This window comes from Tamandua tetradactyla, chromosome 4 (assembly GCF_023851605.1).
Source record: "Tamandua tetradactyla isolate mTamTet1 chromosome 4, mTamTet1.pri, whole genome shotgun sequence".
In the NCBI taxonomy this organism is placed as follows: Eukaryota; Metazoa; Chordata; class Mammalia; order Pilosa; family Myrmecophagidae; genus Tamandua; species Tamandua tetradactyla.
This window is the reverse complement of record NC_135330.1, coordinates 193505164-193532782: the sequence shown is the minus strand read 5'-3', so window position 1 is coordinate 193532782 and position 27619 is coordinate 193505164. Positions and strand designations below refer to the sequence as shown.

At 34.0% G+C, this 27619-nt stretch overlaps 1 protein-coding gene across 4 annotated transcripts in view; it reads right to left on the bottom strand.

Annotated features, from left to right (window-relative positions):
* PAN3 (poly(A) specific ribonuclease subunit PAN3) overlaps nucleotides 1–27619 on the bottom strand; it is a 212657-nt gene that overhangs the window by 43502 nt on the left and 141536 nt on the right. For all 4 annotated transcript variants that reach the window (XM_077158934.1, XM_077158933.1, XM_077158932.1 and 1 more), the window contains 3 exons: nucleotides 8015–8262; nucleotides 4829–4933; nucleotides 4054–4111 (listed from right to left, as the gene is read on the bottom strand). In XM_077158934.1, coding sequence (XP_077015049.1) covers nucleotides 4054–4111; nucleotides 4829–4933; nucleotides 8015–8262 — 411 coding nt within the window. The remainder of the gene's footprint in view (nucleotides 1–4053; nucleotides 4112–4828; nucleotides 4934–8014; nucleotides 8263–27619) is intronic.

The following is a 27619-nucleotide window of genomic DNA, read 5'->3' as shown; positions in this document are numbered from 1 at the left end:
AAATATTATCATGCCTCAGTCACACGAACTAACTACAATATACGAACTTGGGGAATTCAAGTCAAGAGCATGGGTTATCAGGTTGGGGCATATTGTAAGCTAGATTGTAAGCTCTTACAGCAGTCACATCTATTCCGGAGCTGTAACTGTCATTTTTAAATTCTGAGATGCTGAGCTATTTGTGTATAACCTGGTCATTCCCTAAAACATCAGGTATTTGTGTGACACCTGAAACTCAACAGCTAAAGTTCTGAAGCTATGAATGTTCAGCATTACCCCACTCAGCAACTGTTTAAAAAGCTGAAAAAGTGATCAGACTTCAACTAGAGATATGAATGAAGCTGGATAGGACTACTGTAAATCAGAAAACAAGGCAAAGGATGATACAGCCTATATTTTAAACTTCAATTTCTGTGTGAGATCAAAAGGACAGACGTTTATTTGGTGCAAAATTTATGTTTTTGGTAGTACGTTACCTAATTTAAATTGTACGATCAGTTTATTCAAACACCGTAATTACATGGAATCTTGAGTAGGGAGCGAGATCTTTTTGGTTTGTACAGGTTAGTGTGATGCCCCGATACATTCCAGAGTAACTTGGACACAGAATAAACAAGTATATGCAAAGTCTCTTTGGAGGACTGGGGAGAAAGGAGGAAATATTAAACTTCCTCATCTGTGAATTCTTGATATTCTAGGAAGCAGTGGGAACAACCAATTCAATAGGCTGAGCCCTCAATTTTGGGGTTTGCTTCTATGAAACTTAATCCTGCAAAGGAGAAGCTAACGTTTACTTATAATTATGTCTAAGAGTCACCTCTAGAAACCCTCTTTTGTTGCTCAGATGTGGCCTCCTCTCTCTAAGCCAACTTGGTGGGTAAATTCAATGCCTTTTCCCCACTACATGGGACATGACTTGATTATTTTTTTTATTTTAAACATTTTTTATTGTGAAATATATTATGCAAAGAGAAAAACAATAATTTTCAATGTACATTTTAACAAGTAATTACAGAAAGATTAACAAGTTCAGTATGGGTTACCATTTCACATTTTCAGGTTTTTCCTTCCAAATACTAGAAGCTAAAAGAATATCATTATAGTGATTCAGTAGTAATAATTGTTTGTTAAGTCCTATCTTCTCTGTAATAGTCCTTCTTCTCCTTTATTTTTTTAATATTTTAATTGAGAAATACCCAAACACGTAAAGTCCATCCATATTATACAATCAGAAATTCATAATATCATCACATAGTTGTGTATTTTTCGCCATGATCAATTTTAGAACATTTGCATCACTCCAGAAAAAGAAATAAAAAATGCTTGGGAGATGTAAATGTTCAAAAAGATGATCACAGTGATGAATACACAACTATGTGATAATTTTATGAGCCACTGATTATAACCATGTCAAGAATGTTTGTATGTTTGTTTATTGTTTATAATAAAAGAAAAAAAAAAGAACTCATACATCCCATACCCTTTATCCCTCTCTTTCACTGACCACAATATTTCAATCTACCCTATTTTTACCTTTATCTCCCCCTGTAATTTTTTTTTATCTTTTTTTTTTCTTAAACTCATCTGTTTATAACCTGGATAAAAGGACCATCAGTCACAAGGTTTTCACAATCACATAGTCACATTGTAAAACCTATATAGTTATACAGTATTCTCCAAGAATCAAGGTTACGCCCCCTCTCTACATGGGACATGACTCCCAGGGGTGTAAACCTCCCTGGAATCATAGGACAGAAATCTCAGTATAAGCTGAGACTCAGCACGAAGGGATTGAGAAAATCTTCTCAACCAAATGGAAGAAGAGAGAAATGAGACAAAATAAAGTGTCTGGCTGAGAGATTTCTAACAGAGTCAAGAGGTTATCCTGGAGGTTATTTTCACGCATTATATAGATATCCCCCCTTTTAAGTTTAAGGTGTATTATAGTCGTTAGAGGGAAGGGCTGGAAACTGTAGAGCTGTGTTCCAATAGCCATGTTTCTTGAAGATGAATGTATAATGATATAGTTTTCATAATGTAACTGTGTGATTGTGAAAATCTTGTGTGTGATGCTCCTTTTATCTATGGTATAGACAGATAAGTAAAATATATGGATTAAAAATAAATAAATAATAGGGGGAACAAATGTTAAAACAAATTGAGTAGACTGAAATACTAGTGAACAACGAAAGGGAGTGATAAGGGGGTACAGAAAAAAATAGGGGGAACAAAGGATAAAATATATTGGGTAGATAGAAACACTAGTGGTCAGTGAGTGAGGGTAAGGGGTACGGTATATATGACTTTTCTCTCTTTACTTCTTTTTCTGGAGTGATGCAAATGTTCTAAAAATGATCATGGTGATGAATATACTATGTGATGATATTGTAAGCCGTTGATTATACACCACGTATGGAATGTTTGTATGTTAAGAATGTTCATGTTTGTATGTTGTTTTGGTTTGTCAATAAAAAATAAAAAGAATCAAGGCTACTAGAACTCAGTGCAACAGTTTTAGGTACTTTCCACCTAGCCACTCCAATAACTGTAAGCTAAAAAGGGATCTCTATACAATGTGTAAGAATAATCTCCAGGATAACCCACCAACTCTGTTCAAAATCTATCAGCCACTGAAACTTTATTTTATCTTATTTCTCTCTTCCAACTTTGATCAAGAAGGCTTTCTTATTCCCATGATGCCAGGTCCTGGCTCATCCCCAGGAGTCATGTCCCAAATTGCCAAGGAGATTTACATCCCTGGGAGTCATGTCCCATGCACAGGGGGAGGGCAGTGTGTTCACCTGCTAAGTTGGCTTAAAGAGAGAGAGAGGTCACATCTGAGCAACCTTGATTCTTGAAGATGATCATATAACTATACAGCTTTTACAATATGACTGTGTGACTATGAAAAGTTTGTGGCAAAATAAGCATATAATTGGGGAGGGAATAAGAGGTAAAAAAAATATTGGGTAGATTTCAATACTAGTGATCAATGAGGGAATAAGGGGTATGGGATGTATGGGTTTTGTTCTTTTTTCTTTTTATTTCTTTTTCTAGACTGATGCAAATGTTCTAAAACTGATCATTGTGATGAATACAGAACTATGTGATGATATTGTGAGCCACTGACTGTATACTTTGGATGGACTGTGCAGTACATGAAGATATCTCAATAAAAATACTTTAAAAACTAGAGACACGCCTACTCCATCCTGGACATGCATGACATCCAGGGCTCCAGGTGGGCGGACAGAGGGAGGTGGGAAAAACAAAAACAAAAAAAAAACTAGAGACAACAATCTTGACAAAGAATAATCAGACATATTCCCTTTAATTCTAGAGCAACTAAGAAGATGCACACTGGACTAGGCTGAGTCCTTGATTAAAACCAGGTGTTCTGAAATTATCTCTATTGCCAATTTATTCCTATGGTATTATTTATAAATAGTTTTGCTAAATTATACCAGATCTTATCCTGCTTTAGATAGAGTAAGCTAGGGAATTCAGTGCTCTCTAAGAAGTGTTCTGGTATAGTCGGGAAAACCAGGTATAGCATTCAAATCTTGGCTCAGCCAAGAATTTACCAGCTTCTGGTATTAAAGCCAAGTTACTTGTTCTGTCAACTTCAGTTTTCTTCACACGTAAAATGACAATGAGAATAACAATAAGTCACAGGATTATTGTGAGGAGTAAGGTCAGGCATGCGAGCATGTCAAGAACACTGTCTGAAAGAGAGCAGTCTCAAAAACAATAATAACAGTCCTCTACCTAAGCCCTCTGCTTAGTACAACATTACAGGTCCATTCAGTACTTACAGTTCATCAAACTTAGGAGACAGCAATCGAGAGCAGAGTGAAGTAAATTACCACGAACAATAAAACTATCTATATTTTGTGTGGAACTGGAATACTGTCACTTGAAACTCTTCTTAAAGAGACTTCAAATAAATAGTTTTATAAAACAGTATTTAACTAGTTTCATGTCTAAAAACATAGGATTATATAAAAATTATAACATCCTTTAAAAGGAAGGATGAATCTACTTTCTTTTTACCTGGCATATCTGCTTGATCAATTTGAGCCATTGTTATTAAATGTCTGTTGATCAGCTCCTAAGAAAAGGAAACAAGTACATTTACATATAAACAACAGCTTCTGAAATCTGAATTGCCTATTATAACTAAATAACATAAAGAGTAACCATAAATCTATGGTTGAAAACTCAGTGTTCTAATAAGCTGGTCAATAATTCTTTCTATACTTATTATACTGGTAGAATTTACTTCTGCAAAACAAAAATATTTCTAAGAATGTGAGTGTATGAAGTGAAATTCTACATATCAAACAATTATTTGCCAAAGAATACCTCGCAGCTTACAAAAAAAATTACAAGAACTAAATTAATTTATAAAAACTACTTTTTACAAATTAGTGAGTTCACTTTAAATGATATTCATTTCTGAGCCAAACTACTTATGCTCAATCTACACATACTAGCAGAAAATTGCCTGAAGGGTAGAAACCATTTAAATAATTTATCTTTATATTTTAAAGAGCTCTTTCAACCCAAAGAACATGAAGTGCAAAAAGGTAGCCCACTTAAATAGGTATTCTGTTTTACATTCTAAAAATCATTTCTTGACATTTTCTTGAAAAAACAGAACGCCCCAAATAAATACAGCAAGAAATCATAAATTCTAAATTCTATCAGCTTGACTATAGCATATCTGATTAACTACTAAGACCTTAACAAGAGCTCTGTTCTTTGCCCAGTTCTTCAGTAAAACACAGTAGATATTAATATTTCTACTAGAATTTTGGAAGCATACCTGTCTGAGTTCATCAGCCATGAAGAAGGAAGGTGCATTTGCTTTTGGTTGCATATAAGCAACATGAGGTGCAGTTGGAGGATAAATATGATAGTTTGGAAATACCTAAAAAGGTAGGGAAGGGGGTCAAATGTAATGACCAATTTTTCGGAGCTGATAAGCTTTATCACTGTTTTGATACATATTATATTTTTAATCTTTAAATGATAGTGATAAATTATGATAATTTTTAATGAAAGTTAAATACCTAAAAATAGCTCTTACACCAATATATTTTCTGAATGGATTCATTTTAAAATAATCTTATATTTTAATATTCAATTTTAAAAATCTAATAGGAGCATAAGCATTTCTTACAAAATAGTAAAATTCACATTTTACTAAGAAGGCAAAAGTTAGTCTTTGGAAAATATGCAAATAATCTGCATGTATTTTTTTTTAAAGCAACTGAAAGAGAAGAAAGCAGTTATGAAAGGTGTTTGGGTACTTTCAGATGAGGAAGAAATACTGTCTTGACTGCCCAAAGAATCACCCTCTTGATGGGCTTTCTCTGGCCAACCTAAAAGAAGTGCTATGCTTGTAAAAACACTTCAAAATATAACAGTAGGGGGATCAACTTAACTCTGAAGTCAGCAGTTTAAGTAAACAGAAAGGTACAATAATAAACTTATCTTCCAAGGAAATTTAAAACAAAGTTTCTAAATGTGCTTCCAGCTCTGTCTTTCATTCTTCCAGCTGCACTCTTTCCACCATCTACTTTCCTGGTCTTTTTTTTCTCTCTACCTCATCCTTCCTTTTGCTGATCCATGATACAAAATCAAAGTACATTTAAAAATATCTTTTCTTATTTTTAAAAATTATTTTAAATGCTGAAAATGAACACTTTTTTCTCTTTTAAAAAGCAAATTCAATTGGAGGGAACTGCCTGAAAATGCAGAGCTGTGTTCCAGTAGCCATGTTTCTTGAAGATGACTGTATAACGACATAGCTTTCGCAACGTGACTGTATGATTGTGAAAACCTTGTGTCTAATGCTCCTTTTACCTACCTTATCAACAGACGAGTAAAACATATGGATTAAAAATAAATAATAGGGGGAACAGATAGTAAAATAAATTTAGTTCATTGAAATGCTAGTGATCAGTGAAAGGGAGGGTAAGGGGTATGGTGTGTATGAATTTTCTTCTGTTTTCTTTTTATTTCTTTTTCTGAATTGATACACAAATGCTCTAAAGAAATGATTATGATGATGAATATACAACTATGGAATGATCATATGGTAAGAATGTTTGTGTTTGTATGTGGATGTGCTTCATAAATTAAAAAAAGCAAATTCAACTGATTTCTGTTGCCCTCAGATGATCATTCTGCTCTGGATCTCAATTAAGAAGTGGCTTTGTACTCTTGTAAGGTTTCCTTTCACCCACATCTACAGCACAGTACCGCCTTCCTTTTCTTGCCTTGGTTCCCTCAGATCAGACAGGAGTTTGACTTAACAACTTCAGGATTACCCGGAGCATATTTCTAAGAGCGGTTTGAAGGACAAAAACATTGTAAAAATGTGCCATATTTCATCTCTATAAAAACAGTTCAGGCAGTTTTGTGACAAAAAAAAGAAATTCTTCATAGAGTAAACTTAATTTCTTTTTTCTACAGATACAGTAAATAACATAAAATAAAAGTAGTTATAAAATACAACAAAGAAAAACAAAACCAAAAAGTAAAGCACTGATGGAACTCTTACTTGAAAGAACCAAGGGCAGTCTTTACCTCAATTGCTCAACCTTCCATTTGGCAAGTTCCTCAGTGATAATTTTTGAAAGATTTTTGACTTCAAAGAAAACTATTAACTATTTTTTTTTCAAACCCCATTTACATGATTTACAAGCACTTTTGTAAATGTTTTCACAATTATTTCTCATAAAGCGGTTAAGTACTACTATCATTATTTTACAAATATGTAAACAGTCTCAGAGGTACGGAGATTCAGGAGTCACAGAACAATGGCAGAATGGGACTCTTACAAATAAAAAACAAACCAAAAAAGGTCACCTGCCTCTGAAACCTGTCCTTCTTGCACTAAAATTGTCTTTTAGTTAAATATTAAATCTAACCAAAACAGATCTTTAGTTGAGGGATTCTTGAAGATGACTGTATAATGACATAGCTTTTGCAATGTGACTGTGTGATTGTGAAAACCTTGTGTCTAATGTTCCTTTTATCTACCTTATCGAGGGATTAAAATCTGCTTACCAGAATACAAATAAAGTTTTTTATATAAGCCTATCATCTATGATTGTATCAAATGCCTACTGTTTTCATCGTTCTTATGGAATCTGAATTTCTTACTCGAGCACCTTCATCTACAACATTTTTTTTATAGTTTATGATTTTCAAACATGGACAAAATGATGATCCTCGAAAAGAACAATTAATGTAACATAATAGTGCCCCCCCATCCCCTCCCTCACCCTCCTGGCATCACTTATTCACTCTGAGAAGAAATCTTTCTTTCTAGACATGTTCTTTCTTTTTTGGTTTTGGTATTTATGTTTTTTTCTGGCTCTGCCTCTTTCCCTACGTTTCATAAGTCTTCTCTCTATCCATCACCAATCCTTCAGTAGCTCTCTTCCTCATCTACAACAATCTCTCCCCACTTTTTGGTCGGAGCCTTTTCCCTCATTAGCAATAAGCCATATTGAAGGTCCTTTATCATTAGGTGTCACTCCACTATCCAGAGAGCTGGCTGGAAAATAATTGCTTCACCCAAGGCAAGAATTTACCAGTTTGCTTTCAATAACAGCTGATAAGATGCTGAATATTTTCTCTAGCTTCTTCACAGAGATAAACTACCTATAACTACAAAGAAATGTCACTACACATCAACTCCAGCTAGCACTAGTACTAGGTGATCCCATAAGTAAAATACATCATAAGTATTAAACTAGAGCATGAATATAATCTAATTTCTGATTAACAAAGGATTTGCCCGAAACTAAATAGTTATCACTAATGCATAAGTAAACGACTTTGAAGAGATAAGAAGAGGCTAGAATTTCCATCTAAGTTAGAAATCAAATACTTACTTTTGTACACCATAATAAGATGCAAGAGGGGGGTAAAACTCTTCATTAATAAGAAGGAACTGTTATAAGAGTACTACAATTTCTTCTTAATGCAGACATACCATTCCAGTCAAAGGTGCTGGCGTTGTGTCTGTATAGAAGTAAGTCGTTCCACCTACAGTTTCCTTCTGGATCACCTGACCAGAAGACGAAGTCTGAGAAACAGGATTATTAACAGGTGTAGAGGCACTAGAAGGCACCATGTAATTGGCTGGATTTGGAGTATGACTTCTTCTTCTGGGAGCAGGAGACGTATGTGGAGTAATCTTGGGGGAATGAAGAGGGGAGGATCCAGCAGACAATGACATTCCTGAAGAAGATGTAAAAAATTTTCTTAATGGACCAATCATTGGTTTTAGAGAAAAAATCTGGAAAATAAAATGCAAACATTCATTTGGAAGAAACATCATCTTTAGCGCATTTTAATTGCAAAGACAAAGGATACAGTTTTATCTTGTTTTGCTTTTTAAAAAAGTTTGGGTCAAAACCAGCAATTCAAGAATTTTTTTCAAATGTAGCCATTTCCAAATAAATTAGCAAAGTTATTGCAACAACAGTCTCCTCCATATCAAGGTTTACATCATAAACTTCAATAGTATATGAGTTACAAGTGTTTTAATACATTAATTTAAAAGGGAAGTGGGAAAATGATTAAATCCTTCTTTTATTCTAGACATATTTATATTTGTCTGCAAATGATTTAAAATTATGACTATTAACAACGTTAAAATCACATACCCAAAAGATATTAGAGTATTAAAAATTCAAATTTGTATCTACATAGCTAATGAGATGTACTAGAGTTCTTTCAACCCAACACAATTAACAGAACTGTTTGAAAAGCAACAAGTATATCTAGTCTTAATTGAAATGTATGATAGTTTGAACATCATATTTTAAAATCAAGCAGCATACTGCCTTGATGTCTTTATATTAAAACAACTGGAAACTTCCCCAGATGCTTACTTTTAAAATTAGGCCAACTAATATCACTATGTTCCAGCAAAAGTCTTATTCAACCACAACTAATAAGAAATCTTTAAATGAAGAGCACAATCTGTTGGATATTGTAAAGAAAGGCCAAGGACAGTTGTCTTTGCCCTACAGGAGATTCCAAGCTAGCTGAGGAAACAAGACCTGGTCACATGTAAAAGACATAAGGCAACTCCCCACAGAAACACTCAAAATACAAATTAATATATTGCAAACATCATGTGTAAATGCAGATGAAATGAAAATTAAAACTGAGTAGAGTTCATCAAAGGCCTCATGGAGTCAAACAGGGACTGAAAAGGGTATCTAGAACTACAGTTAAACTACTGAAAAAAATTAATTTCCAGGAACTGTTTTCTGATTATTTGAAGAATATCTGACACTTCACCTTTGAAGTAATATACCACTTTACAATCCAAGAAAAAGGTTACAAAAATGCCTCTGGTCACAGACTGGGTATCAATTCCAATTTCCAATAATTCATAAAATACCAACATAATGTTTTCTGAAAACATAGAGGTAAATAAAATAAGTTGAGAACTGAAATAACACTTAACTTCTCCCAGGATAGCCCACTGTACTTTCTAAGCAGCCTTGACAAAATTATTCCAACTGATTTTCTGAGCAACTACACAGGTAGGTGGAGAAGGTGGTCAGGTTGTAAGCACACAACAGTATAGATCAGAATTTAGCTGCAGGGACGATTCGTGGTTTGCCCAAGAACATATGTGGCCAAGTCAGGACTAGAACCCAAGCCTCCAAATTTCCAATCTAGTCCTCTACTGCCATAACAACATATACTGCATTGATAGTAAAACAGATCAGGGGTTCTCAAATAGGTGTCAGACTTATCTAAAAGAAACTTTAAAAATCTAAATTCCTTTTTAACAAACAAGATTCAAAGACAAATCAAGTTAATATATTAAGATATATATCTAATTTTATTTTTAATTTTTCTTAGCTATATACCACAGTTCTCTGCTTTTACCTAATATTCTGCATTTAATCTTCAGGTTTTTCTCTACAGCAAAAAGTGAAGGATTAATAAAAGACACTCAAAGCCTCAATATTTCCCAGTTATCTAATATGAAATGCAATCAGTCAAAATTTTCCTAAAGTCAGTCTCTAAGCCTTTCCAAGACGTAACTGGCCAAGTCACAAAAGATGAGTAAATTTGTTTACTAGCTTTAAATTAAATAGCAGAAGCAAACAGAGTGACCAGTACTTGAGCACTCTCCGTGTGCCAGACACTGATGTAAGTAAGGGCTTTACGTACATCAGTCTATTTGTATCTCATAACAACCCTGTAATGTCGGTATTTCATATTTATATTATAGTTCAAAGAGCATTATTGTAAGAACAAATGTAGTTATTAATCAGAATCAAGATTCAGACCCAGGTCTATTTCATTTCAAAATCTTGCCTTTGGCCAATATGCTATACAGCTGTCCCATTCCTAAGTCTTATACCAGAGAATAAAAAGGGGATCCTTTCTGCTTTTTAGTAGTGTGGCCACTTAAGCGGTGAGAGAGAGAGGGTGTGTCTGTGTATGTATGTGAGGAGTTTACAGCATAGGGTGAAGGGAATGATTCTTAACACCAAAAGGTAGAATCTCTCTTTAAGACTAAATACACAGTAAAAGATTACCAAAAACAATGTAACGTCATTTTAAAAGGAAATCCATGTATATGTACAGTAGGTTTTACACTTTGATAGAAACAATCACTCTCTAAAGAATTTTTAACTTTGTTATTTTAATATAAAGTTGCAGCACTGAAATTTGTGTTCCTATATCTAAGGTGAGGTGGACTGGAAAATACATTCAGATTAAAGCGTCACATTCACTCAGAATTAAATACATTCAGATTAAGCGTCATCACCCATAGAGGTAGCAGAACATTAAACTGCACAGGAAACTAGAAATGAAATGAACCCCCAAATCAATAAAACACCAGATCGCATCAGAAAAGTCACAGTTTTGTGCTACCAGCATATTTGTTTAAATGTGTTTTAAAAATTGAGTATACTACCAACTTCTCTGCTTGCAGAGAAGCATTCTGTACTTAATATTGTGAAGACAATGACCACAACATGCTCAGTATTAACTGCCTACATTCAACACTAAGTTATAAATAGCACAAAGAAGTAAAACCTTACTACTGAAATAAATGATTACGAATAAAAGTGCAAAATTAAAATGAACAGATGCAACTGAAATCAAGGGAAGGTCTCTTCAAAATGAAGAATTCTTAAGTTTAAAATGACATGTTCCATTGCACATAGCTTAATGTCTGATGATAGGGATCTTTTGCTTAAAAAGAACCTAAAAGGGTTTCAGGAATCCATTTAATATAATAAGCAAGATTTCCTACAAATAATGATGTATATATACCAGATACATCAGATTCTTTCTAATCTGAAATCCCATCTCTCCCACATGTAAATATTCTCTCATAACTTCAACTTCTATCTTTCCCTCTGCAGGGAGAAGGGAACCTACCTGTGAGTATTATAACACCCTGATATATACTGATACTCAATCACCAGAATACTTTTGTGAATTTTTTTGCATTATTATTTATAATTTACTGTTAGAATGGCATATGGGTGACATCACAGAAACAATAACTGCACTATAACTTCTAAGTGATTATGCCAACTGAGCTACTTAAGTCATGCATGATAAATTAATTACTTTGAGACATCTGAAAAACCCTCTTCAAAGAACCCAATTTAAGAGAAAATGAGGAATGATACAGGAATTGCACCAGAGGAATTAACCAGAGAAATTAAAATGAGACGTAGAAAGCATTAAGGCTAATTTTGGGATGCAAAAATGAGACATAAAAATGAGACGTAATAAGTGTCAAGGCTAACTGTGGGAGGCAAAAATGCCATAGGTTTTGAAGACATGGTTCTATAACTAGAAACCATTCTCCCTCAAAAAAAAAAAAAAAAAGAAAAATCAACAAAACAATGACTCTTGTAAACAGAATAACAACTTCATTAAAGTAAATGGTTACAAAACAGCCTTCTTAAATACAAGCCACCAGTGATTCTAGAAAATAAGTTAGGAATAACACATTTATCTTTCTTTAAGCCCCACAAATATTAGGAAAACACAGAATCGTTGCAATTATAAATATATAGCTGAGACAAAAAGAAAATAAAAATCTCCCAGATACAGAAAGTAAGGTGGAATTTAAAGTCAAAAGGTTATGCTGTGGAAGGTTTGGAGGATCATGACCTAGACTAGATAGTCTCTATGGGCTGAGGCTTTAAAGCCCACCCGGGCAGAAATGGAAGTAAACACTTGTGTGAAAGCCAGGATTATGAAGGGATGCACTTTGCATGAAAGTAAGATCAGAAGACTTCTACCACTGGCCTACAGAGGCAAAGGGGAAACTTGTCTGTGGAAAAGCAATAAAGGGAAAGGGAAGATGGTTAAGGTGATGTCTCAAAAGAAAATGGAACCCTCCAAGCCTGAACCATGCATAGGAGGGAAGGAGTGAAAACTCCCATGAGAGACCATGTCACAAGGATCCCAACAAAAGACCAGTATAAAACTTGAATCTGCACTGGTAAAATCTCTTGGACCTGGAGAAAGCAAACACAAAACTGTTTTGATGAACAGTTCTACAACTCAGAGCACACAGGACCCCTTCCCCAAAAATAACCCCACTTAAGAGAACTCAAAATCAAAATGAGAATCACGCAAGAACAACATATTTGAGAATTAGCACACTGAGAACAAAGAACTCCAGAACAGAGTCTGTAAAAGAGACTGTAAACTGATCAGAAGTAAAATGATTAAGGACATGAGAAAAGAGATGATAATCATAAAGAACATGACATCATGTGCAATTTTAAAAAGAACACAATAGACTCGGTAAAAATGAAAAAAATCACTGAAATTAAAGAGGGGAAAAAACCTCAAAAGTTGAGTTCAATAGCAAAGTAGACACAACCAAAGAGAGAAACAATAAACCAGAAATATGATCTGAGGAAATTAACTAGAAATGAAACTCAAAATTATGAAAAAGTTGTTGAGAGACACATAAGATAGAATGAAAAGATAAATTTCCAAAAGAAAGAATACTGGAGAAGTAATATTCAAAGGGAAAAGAGTCATTATTTTCAGGAACTAGCCTTCCAATGAGTCAGCATTCAAAATGTCCTTGAGTTCTGAATAAAATTAAATAAAAAAAATTAAAATAAAAATAAATCCCTTCATACCCCATTATATGAAACTGAAGCATGCCAAAGATAAAGAGAAAACCTTAAAAACTACCAGAAGACAGACAAATTATCTTAAATAAAAATGCATTAGAACACCACACAGTGAAATAATAATTGGATAATAATTGAATGATATAATGAATTTCATCTTGAAATTTTAACCACAATTTATATATGGGGGCAAAATAAAGACATTTTCAAGGTTTGTCACACACATCTTTGGTGAAAGAACAATGAAAAGATCAAACCTTCTAAGAAGAAAATTCCCTCCCACGGAAGGCAAGGTATATAAGAATATGTGGGTAAAACAGCAAAACAATCTCAGATAGGTTAACGTATAACTAAATTCTAGACAACTCTAACATTGAAATCAAGTGAACAAAGATCAAAGTTAAAGCATTAAAAATGTTCATATTAATACTTTCACCTCCTTTGTCTTCAACAACTTTAGACTTAGTGAAGTATACATGATAAAAATCTAGGGGTGAGGGCAGTCAAGGGTGGCTCAAGTGGCAGAATTCTCACCTGCCATGCCGGAGTCCTGGGTACGATTCCCTGAGCCTGCTCATGCCGCACCAAAGAATCTAGGGGTGAGAAGCTGATTGGCCAAAAATGGTGTATACATATGACTGAATATTGTGCTGCTACAAAAACGAATAAAGTCGTGAGACATGCAACAATGTGAATGAACACATGGGATATTTGGTGAGGTATGAGGTAAAATAAGCCAGAAACAAAAGAACTTGAGACCAAAGGAAGAAAGGCTTATTTTGTCCAGAACCTAAGTTTTCTGTAGCACATAATCTAACACAGCCTGTCTGGATAGCTCAATTGAATAATCAAAACACAAAGTCCCTGGGGGATGGGAGAAAAAATACAGAACTATTAAACTTTACCACTGGAGAAACCCTTGATACTGTGTCAAACATTAGGGACACCCAAATCAATAGGCCAAGCCCTTGATCTTGAAGTTTACTCTTGTGAAAGTTATGTCTGTAATGGAGAAGCTTAGCCTACCTATAGGTTAGCCTAAGGTTAGCCAAAGTTGGAGGACCACTTTTGTTGCTCAGATGTGGCCTCACTCTCTCTAAGTGTAACTCTGCAAAGGAAATCATCCCCCCAAATCAATAGGCCAAGCCCTTGATCTTGACGTTTACTCTTGTGAAGGTTATGTCTGTAATGGAGAAGCTTACCCTACCTATAGGTTAGCCTAAGGTTAGCCAAAGTTGGAGGACCACTTTTGTTGCTCAGATGTGGCCTCACTCTCTCTAAGTGCAACTCTGCAAAGGAAATCATCTCCCTACCCCCTAAGTGGGACATGACATTCAGGGTGAAAGTCTCCTGATAGCATGGGAGATGAGTCCGGCCCTGGCACTATGGCATCAACAATTTCATCCTGACCAAAAGGGGAAAAAGATGTGTAAATAATAAAATATCAATGACTGGGAGAGTTCAAATACAGTCGAGAGGCTACCCTGGAGGTCACTCTATGCAAGCTTCAGTTAGACACTGCTACCTATCATAACTTGCCAACCCCCAACCAAAACCATTCCAGCTAATCCTGGAGAACATCTAGAGCAATATATAAGCTCCTACGAAGTTTCCATGCACTAGGGTAACTTTCCAGAAACCTACAACCTCCAGATGTGTCCCTAGACCAGACAAATCTTGAAACCTGGAGGGGTCAGCCTCTCCAAGAACATCAGCTAGTTTTATCTTCCTACCCCATATTATTGACAGCCACTTCCAATATGAAAAAGCTGGAATGGCCATTGCCCAAACCCCAAAAGAATGGGATAGAAAGATCAAAGGTGATGGTAGAGTTACACAGAGAAGGTAGAGGTTAATAAATGAATATGATTGCTTAATCATTATATTGATATTTCTTTTAGTCTCCAGTATCTTAAAGCAGCTAAAAGTAAAAGCCTAAAATTATGGAATTGTAATCCATACCAAACTCTGAAATATCTGTTCTAAAATTACTTATTGCACTATGCTTTGAAATTCATTGTTTTTATATGTTATTTTTCACAAAAAAGAAAAAAGTCAATTGTGATGTTAAAAAAAAAATTATTCCTTCTACTCATTAGTGTTGTGAAGTAACCTAGAAGGAAAAATCTGAGATGATGGTAGGGTAGCCCATGGCAAACTCTGGGATCTGTCCTGTAACCACTTGTTGAAGAGTGCTTTGAAAACTATTGCTTTTTTCTTTCTTTGCTTTGCATATATGCTACATGATACAATAAAAAAAGTTAAAAAAAATAAAAAAAGACAACCCACATAACAGAGAAAATATTAAAAATCCTATCTCTGATATGGTTATAGCATGCACAACATACAAAGCCACAATTTAAAATGGGCAAAGAATATGAATAGACATTTCTCCACTGAATACATACAAATGGCCAATAAGCACATGAAAAGAAGCTCAACATCATTGCCATCAGGAAAAAGCAAATCAAAACAGCAATGAGATACCACTTCATGAACCCATTAGGATGGCTAAAATTACAAAAAAAAAAAAAAAAAAAGACAATATATTCTAACAAGTGTTGGTGAAGATGTGGGGAAATCAGAACTCTCATAAATGGAAAGACTATAAAACAGTGCAGTCATTTTGGAAAACAGTTTGGCAGCTCTTCAAAATGTTAAACATGGAGTTACCATATGACCAGCAATTCCACTTCCAGTTACATTACCCAAGAGAACCAAAAACATGTGTTCACATAAACATCTGTACATGAATGCTCAAAGAAGCATTATGTATAATAGCCCAAAAGTGGAAACAACCTAATGTCTTTCAACTGATTAATGGATAAACATAATATATCCATACAATGGGACATTATTCAGCCATAATATTTCCTTCAAAATATTCATAGCAAAATGCTGCAGAATGGATGAACCTTGAAAAGATAATGCTAATTAAAAGATGCCAGATGCAAAAAAGCCACATATTATATGATTTCATTTATACGAAATATGCAGAATGAGCAAATCCATGAAGACAGAAAGAAGAATAATGGTTGCCAGCGACTTGGAGAGAGGGGGAAAATCAGTAGTGAGTGCTAATGGATACAAGAGTTCTTTTAGAAGGGATGAAAATTTTGTGCAATTAGATAGTAGAGATGACTGCACACACTATACTATACTATACTAAAATCCACAGAAGTGGCACTTTGAAAGGGTGAATTTTACGATATGTGAATAACATTTCAATAAAAAAAATTTAACATCCAAATCATTGCTGGGCTAGGGGGAAGGAGGAAAGAATCAATAAAACTTCATTAATCTAACAGAAAAGAGGAGTAAAACAGTAATGAAAATATAAGGAAAAGAAAGAAAAATGTATCCTTTTACATAAATTAGCAATAAAAAGATTTTTAGAAGCATAAACTTAACTAAAAGCATGCAGAATCTAAATGAAGAAAATGTTAAAACTCTGACAGACATAAAAGATAATGAACAAATAGAAATAAATACCCATTTTTATTTTTTATAAAGACGCCAATTCTATCCTGAACCAATCTAAAAATATAATGCTAGTTTAATAAAAATACCAATAGCATTTTTTAATTAGACAAGCTAATTAGTAATATGAATATGGAAAAATAAGCATTGAGAATAGCCAGAAAAATCATTAAAGGAAAACAGCAAAAGAGGAAGAAAAAGAAAAAGAAAGGAGAATAAGAAATAAGATAAAAGGGGTGTATGTAACTTCATTAGATATTAAAAAGTGATAAAAAGCTATAGTAACTTTTGATAGCTATACAATACAATAGCAAAGGACACCAAAATTGACCTCACACACATCTGAAAAAAATCAGTGTAAAATAAAGCTGCAGTCAGGTGTAACAAGTTGATAGTCATCACTAAAAGACGAATGAATAAAGTTATAAGCAAACAGATGGCTAGATAAAACAAATAAATGCTGACTACCTATTTCACTCTTTACAGCCACATAAATTTCAGAATTGAGTATTTAATAGTTTAAAGTGAAATGAAAAAGCTCTCAAAGAATATTTTAAAAAAACGTAACGCTGTTATGAAAACACAAAATCCAGAAGCCAAAAAAATGTTAATTTAATGTCTTCTGAAAATTCAATTATTACACAAAAAAACCATATTTGCAGCATTTAATAAAGAGCTAATATGCTTAATATATAAAGTTCTTCAAATTACTAAGCAAACAGAAAGCAATCTATAGAAATGAACAAATCCCACAGCTAACCAGTTCATAGAAAAGAAAATTAAATACCTACAGCATACAAAAATCTGCATATCTACCAACCAGAAATAATCAATACTAACAATTACTAAAAAAAAAAATCTAGGAATAAATCTAACAAAACATAAGACCCAACAGAGAAAATTATAAAATTTTGTGGAAGAAATTAAAGAAGACATGGAGAAAAAGAGTGGAGCTAGCCTGTGTTCATAAGGAAGGTTGTAATGATGGTGATTCTCTTTGCACACATCTCAAGATTAAATATACCAAGCTGCTTCATATAACCACATATCTCCAAAGCTGTTTCCTCCTTTAGTACACCATCAATGGTCCTCCTGGCCAACACCTAATTCTCTAAACCTCATCCTCATGGTAAATTACAACAGATTCTTTTAATGTATCTTCTTACTCCATAAAGATTTTTTTTTTTTTGCATGGGCAGGCTCTGGGAATCGAACCTGGGTCTCTGGCATGGGAGGCGAGAACTCTGCCACTGAGCCACCGTTGCCCGCCTTACAAAGATGTTTTTGATACCCATACTTAAAAACTGTCCTCATACTTTCTTTGTACTGCTTTACCTTTTGCTGCAGTAACCACACTTGATTTAATTCCCTCCACTTTTTCACAGGGAAGAACCATACCTAATCCTCTCTGTATTTCCATCTGTACATATAATGGTGCACTGTCAGTACACAATGAATCTGTTGAAATGAAATGGATGCAGAGGTGAAGATTTCATTGTTTTTGGCATCAACATTCAAGATGCTGAAGACAGCAATATCTACAATCATGACAACCTTAGAAATGGTGTATACCATCAAAAGAAATATCTGAGCTATGGGAGGAAGTTGAGAGCAGAAGAAAAGTAAACTTGATAGTAAAATGTTATCAAGTCACATAAGATGTTGGTCAGCCATCACTATTTAAAAGTTAATAAAGGGTCTGGAGACCCGGGTTTGATTCCCAGGGCCTGCCCATGAAAAAAAAAAAAAAAACGTGAAAAGTAAATAACGGGTGGGCCACGGTGGCTCAGTGGCAGAGTTCTCGCCATCCATGTCAGAGACCCGGGTTCGATTCCCAGAGCCTGTCCATGCGAAAAGTAAAAAGTAAATGAAACAACACGTGACCTACTGGGAAAGAACAAGAGGAATATGAAAGAATCTGGAGTGAAGGATAGTCTTTTGACAGAATAAAGTCTGACTGTTCTCATTATTACTGTTTCAAAGCTAATGTACCTGGATAAACACGTTACAGTAATAAATTTAATAAAGTTTCAATAACCAAACTAAATCTCTAACAATAAATTGTCACTTAATCAATACATTAAAGAGAATGCTTTAGATTAGAAATTAACAAATTATACATCATATTGAACAGACGGAATTAAGTTGAAGACAAAGAAGAGCATTATCTTCTTAACAACACTGTCAATATCTGGGGCCTCAGCCAAGATAAAATCATACTAAGGAACTTACATAATCATATTTGTGACTCCAAATACACTACAAATACATTAATTCTTAAAGCATAGGTATGTCCCAAACAGATACTTACTATGTTTATAACAGGGTTTTTTTTTTTCTTACATTTTCAACTTTTTGATTGCAGGCATTTATTTTATCTAATATTACTACAACTGCCTATAGTTATTTTTTAACCACTGCTTAGCTGTAAAATATGACACATATATATATATATATATATATATAAACAAAGAAAAGAAAGAAAATTGTTTTTGTCCTTTCTTTTGTTTATAACAGGGTTTTTAACATATTAAGAATAAATTCTCATCATTGACTGAGCTGCTGATTATATAAAGGGTGTATATAAAAGGTCAATCCCAAAGTTGAATTCAGAACACTTTTGCCTCCACTTGCTATTTCAGTACTTCAAAGACAAGCTTCATTTCTTAGTTCTTTTTTATCCTCTTAACAGATAGGGAAAGTGAGTATAGGAGGGAACTTACTTGTAATCATGATTATGATTAAAAGTCTAGCCATTGTGGAGTTATTTGCAATTTGATATAATTTGCCACACAAATCCCCAAGATACTCTAGGTAACTAATACTGGATTCAGGACAAACTTCTCTTGCATAGAAACTTATGATACAAGATGTTGAAAAGCTATGGAATAACCTTAGAAATACACTAAGTTCTCTTATGATGTTGATGATTACAGTATGAATTCAACTGCTTTAACATAAAATCCTTAGAGTTTCTCAGGAAATTTAGAAATGGAGATTCGTGGACAGGATCCCCAAGACCTCATCCGGAGATTCACAAGAACTCACAGGCTTAGCACACAGTAGTCCTCATGGCTGAGACTTACTTCAGCAATGTCCCACACTGCACAGCTGGATTACACAGGCAAGATCCAGTCTATAGGAATCTACTGGTCTCCACCTCCCAGGTGGGCTGACACTGCACACTCTTCCCCCAGCATTATGTGTGCTATGCACATATGCAGAAAAGCAAGCCCACTGGAGATTCAGTGCCTAAGGTTTTTATTGGGATCTGGTCACACAGGCATCCTCTGCCTAGCACATACCAAAATTTCAGACTTATCAATTAGGAGAACAGTGGGGAGGGACACTTCCAAAAACCAAATTCCCAGATCCCACCAAGGACCAAACTGGCAAGCAGAGTTTTCTAACGAGAATATTCTTAGGCCTGCAGTATTAACTCATTTCTACACAGATACCTTGAACTGTCTCCAGAAAAGTCACCCCTTTGTCATAATTCTGCTCTAGAGTAAATGTTTTCATAGAGAAATATAAGGGCAAATGTTTTATTTTTCACATCTGAATATACCTTGGGGCAGGAGTATGGGGAAAAAGCCTAAGTTATGACAATGCATGTTGACTGCATTACTTTTTAACCCATATATAACATATACTAGTGATGTACACCCCATGGCTATGAAATATATCAAAGACAAATAAAATTCAGTCCGTATGCGAAGGACCCAAACCTATGTGCTCCATTGGTTCCTACCACCAGTGTCTAAGAAATCTAAAAATACTTATGTTTTATAATAATTAAATGTTATAGCTTAAAATAAAATTTCAGGTACTAGCCCTAAACAGAATAGACTTGGTAATATCAGTAGTGACAGTCATATTTTAGCTTCTAGACGCTATTCAAGAAGTCTACTTATTAGGATGCACTGGTGGTTCAGTGGTAAAATGCTTGCCTTCCATGCAGGAGTCCCAGGTTCAATTTCCAGACCATGCACCACCCCACCCTACCCAAAAAGAGTCTACTTATTTCAATTTTAGAAGAACATGAAACGAAATTCTGTTCTTAATAAATAACTTAGCTGTTGGACTTGTAGAGGAATCCTGAAGAAGGCTGTGTTAGGCTATGATTTGGTGGAACCATAATGAAAATAGCTATTTTCAATTTCAACAGATGAAAAGTTATTCATACTCTTTTTCCCAGAAAGTCTAGTTCTGGTAGCTGTCTTAAAGAAATAATCCTAAATCCAGAAAGATCTTCATAATTAATATAAATGTATATACACAATCATATGTACTGCCTTTTAAAAGGCAATGTTACAACTCAATGTTTTAATAGGTGAGTTTTAAAACCTGACTGACTACTTGAAGATTAGAGAAAATGCTGTCAATCAATTGAAGTTCATTAAAATGCTAAGAACAGTTTTAGAAAAGAAAAGAGCATACTATAAGTTTTACTCTATGATGTGTAACTACAATTTTCCCATGCTACAATTACTTGATTCAGCTAGGATACAGAAAAGTTATTTGAATACTTAATAACTTAACCTAAAATAAAATAAATTTCTTTTAAGTGTACATTTTGAATAACTTTCAATGTTTATTTGTACAAATATCAATTATTAACTGTCTTAGAATAAAAGAATACATAAATTATAAAATCCCGAATTTATAAGACTTCAGTCAAAATTTTCACTTTATGACAATCACCCCATTGAAAGAGTCACCCTTAAACTCAAAATCATCCTATTTAATAGAATTATAAATGAGAATCTAATTCATGAACTTGCCAATAGTGTGCACAGACTGTCAAAAACCTTCCACTTCTAAGTTGAAATATACCAAACCAAGCTTCTCCTCTCTATAGATAGGACAAAAGGAGCCAAACATATACAGCAATCTGTTTACAATCACAGTGATGACAGAACTGAAACGAGAATCTAGGTCTTTGGAATAGTACTGTCCTTTGTAACACCTTATGCAATTCAATTCAATTTGAATTGCATATGAATAAAATTCAACTGAATTTTAACCTAAATTTAAATCCTTAGTGGTCACAAAAATAATGCACTTAGAAGGAAGAGTTATCTGTAAAGGGAAACTGTGATTAATGGTGGATAAAAGCGGAAGAATTCTCTAATTTCAAAACATCATAAACTGGCAAAGCTAAGAGGGATTGGTATGACCAAGTGAAAATACTTAACTGCTAAAGTTTCTAGCATTCTTCAATAAACCTCAAAATTACACTGTCAGCATAAAAGTTTAAGTTAGAGACCATGAAAAGACACATGTCACAATGGAGTTATGCATGACTATGATAGACAGCAGTGGTTTAGAAGAACCCTGAATTTAACTTGGGATAGAATTTAGTATTTCTGAAGAATTCTTGCAATGTGTAATTATATAAATAAATGTTTGGATTTTTCTCCTTATTAATAAAAAGTGTAGGGCGGGCCATGGTGGCTCAGCAGGCAGAGTTCTCGCCTGCCATGCTGGATACCCAGGTTTTATTCCCGGTGCCTGCCTATGCAAAGAAAAAAAAACAGTATATATATATATAATGATATGTTTTTTTCTCCTCAAAAAGGCTGTTACTAAATTGATGGCATACATTTTATAATAGAAGGAATCTTAGATTCCAGAAATACAGTAAGTCTTGATTGTGGCTTTGGTCACTTTTCTGCCCAACAAGATGACAGAGCAATAATCCTTCACGATCCTGCCAACAAGTAAAAGAGTAACAACAAAATATCTTATTCAATAAAACAATTTTTTTTAAAACTGATTTTTAATTAAATTTTAACCTGGGAACATTTTGCTACCTTTTGAGCCGCGAACTTGGATGAAAAAAGGAAGTTTAAAGAACTGGACACAAATAAAGATATGATGGAGACAGGCATCATAGAACCATATGTATATTTTAAATGTGGATTTGATCCTACAACAGGCTGTACAATATAAGAAAAGTCTACATCCAAAAAGCAACAGAATTGGGAAGTAAAAAGTAAAATAATACTAGTCTTACTTCTTTCATCATAATCCTTTTATCATTATATCAAATTCAGGTTTGCTGATAACTATCAAAATTGTCTAAAAATGTTCTTAAAGTACCATGTTTAAGGAGGTCAAAATAATCATATAGAATACAACTAATAAACTTGAAGTTGAGCTGTATGTAAGCTCACTTGTCCAAAGCCCAATTTTCCAAACTCTGCCAAGATGGATGATTATTTGAACCTCCAGCCTAAACAAAAAATATTTAAAAGAATCAACTGAAATATGACTAAGTTATATCCCATAATTCCTACATATTTTAAATTATATTAACTTTCAAATGATTAGTATTTATAATCCTTTGACTCAAACCATAAAATCAGAAGTGTTTCCACAGTCAAATATTTGACCAAAATTCTGTGTTATCCCATGCCCTGTTTTAAAAAACCTCCAAAAAGAAAATCCACAGCACCCCTGCAGAATTCATCAAAGCCTAGGCTAAGGAGAATTATAATTATTCTCATTTCTTTACTGACTGATAACTAAAAAATACTAGTTTTTAGAGTCAAAAAAGTAGTAATTACAGTAGTTCAGTGGTTAGAATGCCTGCCTTCCATGCGGGAGACAGGGGTTCATTTCCCAGACCATGCACCAAAAAAACAAGACAAAAAACAAAAGTATTAATTGCACACAGCATATTTCAATATTAGCCTTAAGTCAATTTATTCTTTGATCTAATAAAATATTTACTCATCAAAATTAAGTTCAATTTAATCCCAAAACCTTCAAGCCACAAAGGCAAAGATGAAAGAACCCAGATGCCAAAAGGTTTACTTGAGAAAATATGTTCATAACCCCACATGAAAATCGGGTAACTTTGGATTCATAAGTAGACAGCAAAATCCTATGCTGACCCTCTCAAAACATTGAATTCTTCTTGCAAATAGGAGTAAAATCTCTATACTTTAAAGAATTGTTCCATGAAGTTCAGTGATAAAATGAAAACAGAGTCAATAAGAATACTGATGTTAATTGCCAGAACTGATTCTTTCACAAACCCTGTTTTCACAACAGCAACCCCTTATGATTAGGGGGATTAAAAATTGCTGAACTCAACAATCCCTTCAGTTAAGCAAACAGACCCCTCATAGAGCTGTCCAACGCTGCCCAAACTATCCATCCTTTAGTCGAATCAGTCAGTTTCATGAATTGTAGGATTTATCTTCAAGTCCAGTGCTGACTCAGAGGGTAGCTTGTTCCCTAGAGAAAACAACCAACAAAAATCAGAACAGCTACTGCTCATAAGCTCTTTCAACACCCAAGTGGAAAGACAACTTATTGGGTCCAAAAAATAGTTCAACTTCCTTTCAACTACAGAAGTAGCCAATAAACCAAATGCATCTCTATAGTATAGGCAGTTCTTGGCTAAAGCTTCCACTCAGTTGCAACAAGACACATTAAATAGCTAACAAAGTTTACAAGAAATCTATCACACAAACCAGATGGTATCTCACTGAGGAAGAAATATGAAGCAGGGAATATAAACAGAAAGTATTCCAAGGGCCAAGGCTGTTTTTGTTGTTGTTGTTGTTTTTTGTGTTTTTTTAAAAAAATAATCTTAAAAACTGCTTTCCTCAGAGGGGAGGGGAGGGGAACAATTAAATATCTCTACTTAGTCTAAATGCCTATAGTAGCTTTGCTTAAGCACTAATTGCTTAGTGAAATGTTACATAATTCTTTAAATGCAAAGTCCTCATTTGCTAGTCAGAAAAAATATTCTGAATCAAAAGATAAAAGGAATAACATGCTCTGTTTCAAAAACTGCAATATTGACCTTTCCTACTTACATATAAATCCAAAAAAAAAATCAACATGAACAGTCACTGAGCGTCAACTTATACCACAATAAAACAAGGGAAGGGAGCCTTTCTATTTCATGAGTTAGGGATCTTGTGTAAAATAATATTCTATTATAGAAATGGGAAATTTTAAAACAATAATAAAGGAAACCAAAGAGCTCAAGCTAATTTCAGAACACTGAAATGTATTCTGTCCTTTCATACAAATGAGGTTTTATAAAAGGTTTTCATAAAAGTTACTGAAGACTGCCTCCAGCAAGAATCAAGAAGGTGACTAATATAACTTTTTATGTTTTAAAATTTATTAATGCTATTAATTACTCAAAAAAATATACCCTAACACATATTTTCCTTTCTCATTTCCAAGTTTTAATACAGAACCTTCTTGATTCTCAGCCAAGAATCTCAGTGCCTGAGAGCTCAGACTTGTAAAGAGCCAAATGTGAAAACAGTAGTCATTTGAATACAGGCATCTGATGCTTTGGTAATTTGCATTTTTGTTTTTCATTTCTTTAAGGCCTCACTGATACCACATTTTCCCAGCCTTTCTCAGCTAGCTTCCAGGAGAATTAAGCCCTAATGATAAACGCACCCGGTGTATGTAATGAGTGATAGTTACTTACTATACTTCGGAGAACTGACAAAATAGCCACTCAGATAATTTTCTGTATTCTGTGGTTCAGATAAAGAATCTCAGTTGAACAACCCTGCAATCCTTCCAGTGTCCTTAACCTGTTTAATGGGAAATTGCCTCCCAGGGAGAAACAGGCTGTCTATGTGGGTGGTTTTCAAACTATAACCAGTAGAGCGCCAGGCTTCCAGAAATGCTTAGGGATTTTCCAAAAGCTTGATTTTAATTTCTCTTCTTTTATCCCAAAAATAGGTCCAAATTAGTACACATTAGTTTTTAAAATACTAGAGGTCACCACCAACACCCTTATTAACCTGTGCTGGGTTAAGATATTTGCATGTTGAATTCAGAATAAAGATGCTCTTTCCTGCTGCCCTTCCAAGGGAATTTTTATTAGAGAGGTAGTGACTCACAATAATTTTTATTTAAATTCACATGTATTCAGATAGAATTGAACAGATGAGTGTACAATTTATCTGTGTGAGTCATGATTATTTGTTACCATATAATTATTAAACATTGGAAAATGAAGACTGAGGGATATAAGACTAATTGTAATCCTTTACCCAATTTCAAGCTATTGTGTCAACAAAAAAAACACAACATGGCTCTGTTACTTAAATAACTTTATGTAAATGTAATAAATCTGACCCTGTAAATGCCAGGTTTATCTATTTTATATAATTTTAAATTGGGGGATTTGATATAGGCTTTTCCTTTACAAGAGTTCTGCTGCTTAGAAAAAAAAATCTTGTAAACCACTATTCTAAGTAATTAAGTTTTGCTTTCACTAGTTCATAGGTTCCTTAGGGGACAGAAATAGTAATTAAGGATTATGTTTCTGATACCTGCTGAGATGCAAGTTCCTGTTACATGAGTATGATCTAGTTCATATTTCCAGGCTCACCTCCTACTACTCTCTTCTTCCCACACTTCCACAAATCCCAAAATACAGTGCAGCAAACTCTGGGATATTAACAGTAAAACCGGAAAAGATTTTAAAAGAGAGGTACAGGTACGAAAAACTCCTCTCTGAGCCATTTTTCACTAATTTTTCCATGTTCCTGCCCAATCTAGCCATTTTTACTAGCCTGGTTAAAAATCTAGTAATTCTGATTTGAAAACAAAATAATACTCTTCTGATAATTTTGAGACTGTGGCTCTCCAAAATGTCATTGAGAGTACTACATTAATGGTAAACTTCAAAAACATTTATTTGAAAGATAAAACAAAAAGAAACTCCACAAAATAAAAGTCCAAGATAGTGGATGGATTGTACAGTGTATGAACATAGCTCAATAAAATCGCATTTAAAAAGAAGACACCACACCATTAAGGCAGTTCAAGACAAGATACAGATAGGAAAAAATATTTGCAAATCATATATATATTAAGGGTATAGTACCCAGAATGTATAAAAAACACTTTCATCCCAGCTTCAAAAAGATAAATTTCCCCATTTAAAAAAATTATCAAAGGAGCAGAATAGACTACTCTGAAAAAAAAGAAAAAAAAAGATGCAAAAATGACCAACAAGCACATATGAAGATGTCCAATTTCATTAGTCTTTAGAGAAATGGAAATAAAAATCATGAGATATTTTTAACAAATAAAAATGTTTAAAAAACATAGAACTGTACATCACAAAGAACAAACAAATCCTAGTGCACTCTATGGACTGTAGTTAACAGAGTAATTATTTTATTTTTTTTATTAGTTATAACAAAGGTACCACATTAATGCAAAATGTTAGTAATAGGGAAAGCTGTGTGTGAGAGAGGCATTTGGGGATGCTGTGCTGTCTACGATTTTTCTATAAACCTAAAATTTCTCTAATAAAAAAATGAGAAAATTAAAAAAAAAAAAGTAGAGCTCTAGGAAACACAGTTCATGCCTTAAGCTTTAGATTCCCTACAGATAAAGAGAACTCTCCACATGAGCTACTCAAATTGCTATTCGGAATCACAACCACTTTTAGAGGGTTGATGGTTAAACAATATGTACAGTTCATTTTAAAACAAAACAAAACAGTGCCAGTTGGTAAACAGTCCTTCATGGCTTCCCTGGCCTTCTCCACAGCCTGCTGTTGCAACCCTAACGGGCATTTTCTTCACCCATTTTCCTGAGATTGAATTACTTTCAGTGAATTCAGAAACTTGGGAAATGGGAACATTTTTATATTCTGTATTGTCTAAACTGATTAAAATAAACAGAAAAAAAAGCAATGAACTTCACTGATTCTCAACTGTGTTTAAAACACTCAAAAAACAAAACAAAATAAAAGCCCAGTCTATCCTTTAAGATCCATCTCAAATACTTCTTTTTTCCTATAAAAGCATTTCTTCCTGATTACCTTCATTCAAGTCAGATAAAAGCTGACTTTTCTTCAAAATTTTTCTGGCATTTAAAACTTTCTCTAGAAGGGACTCTCCCATGGATTTTTTTTTAAATACAGAAATAAAGGCCAGTGTTTCAAATCTGAAGTT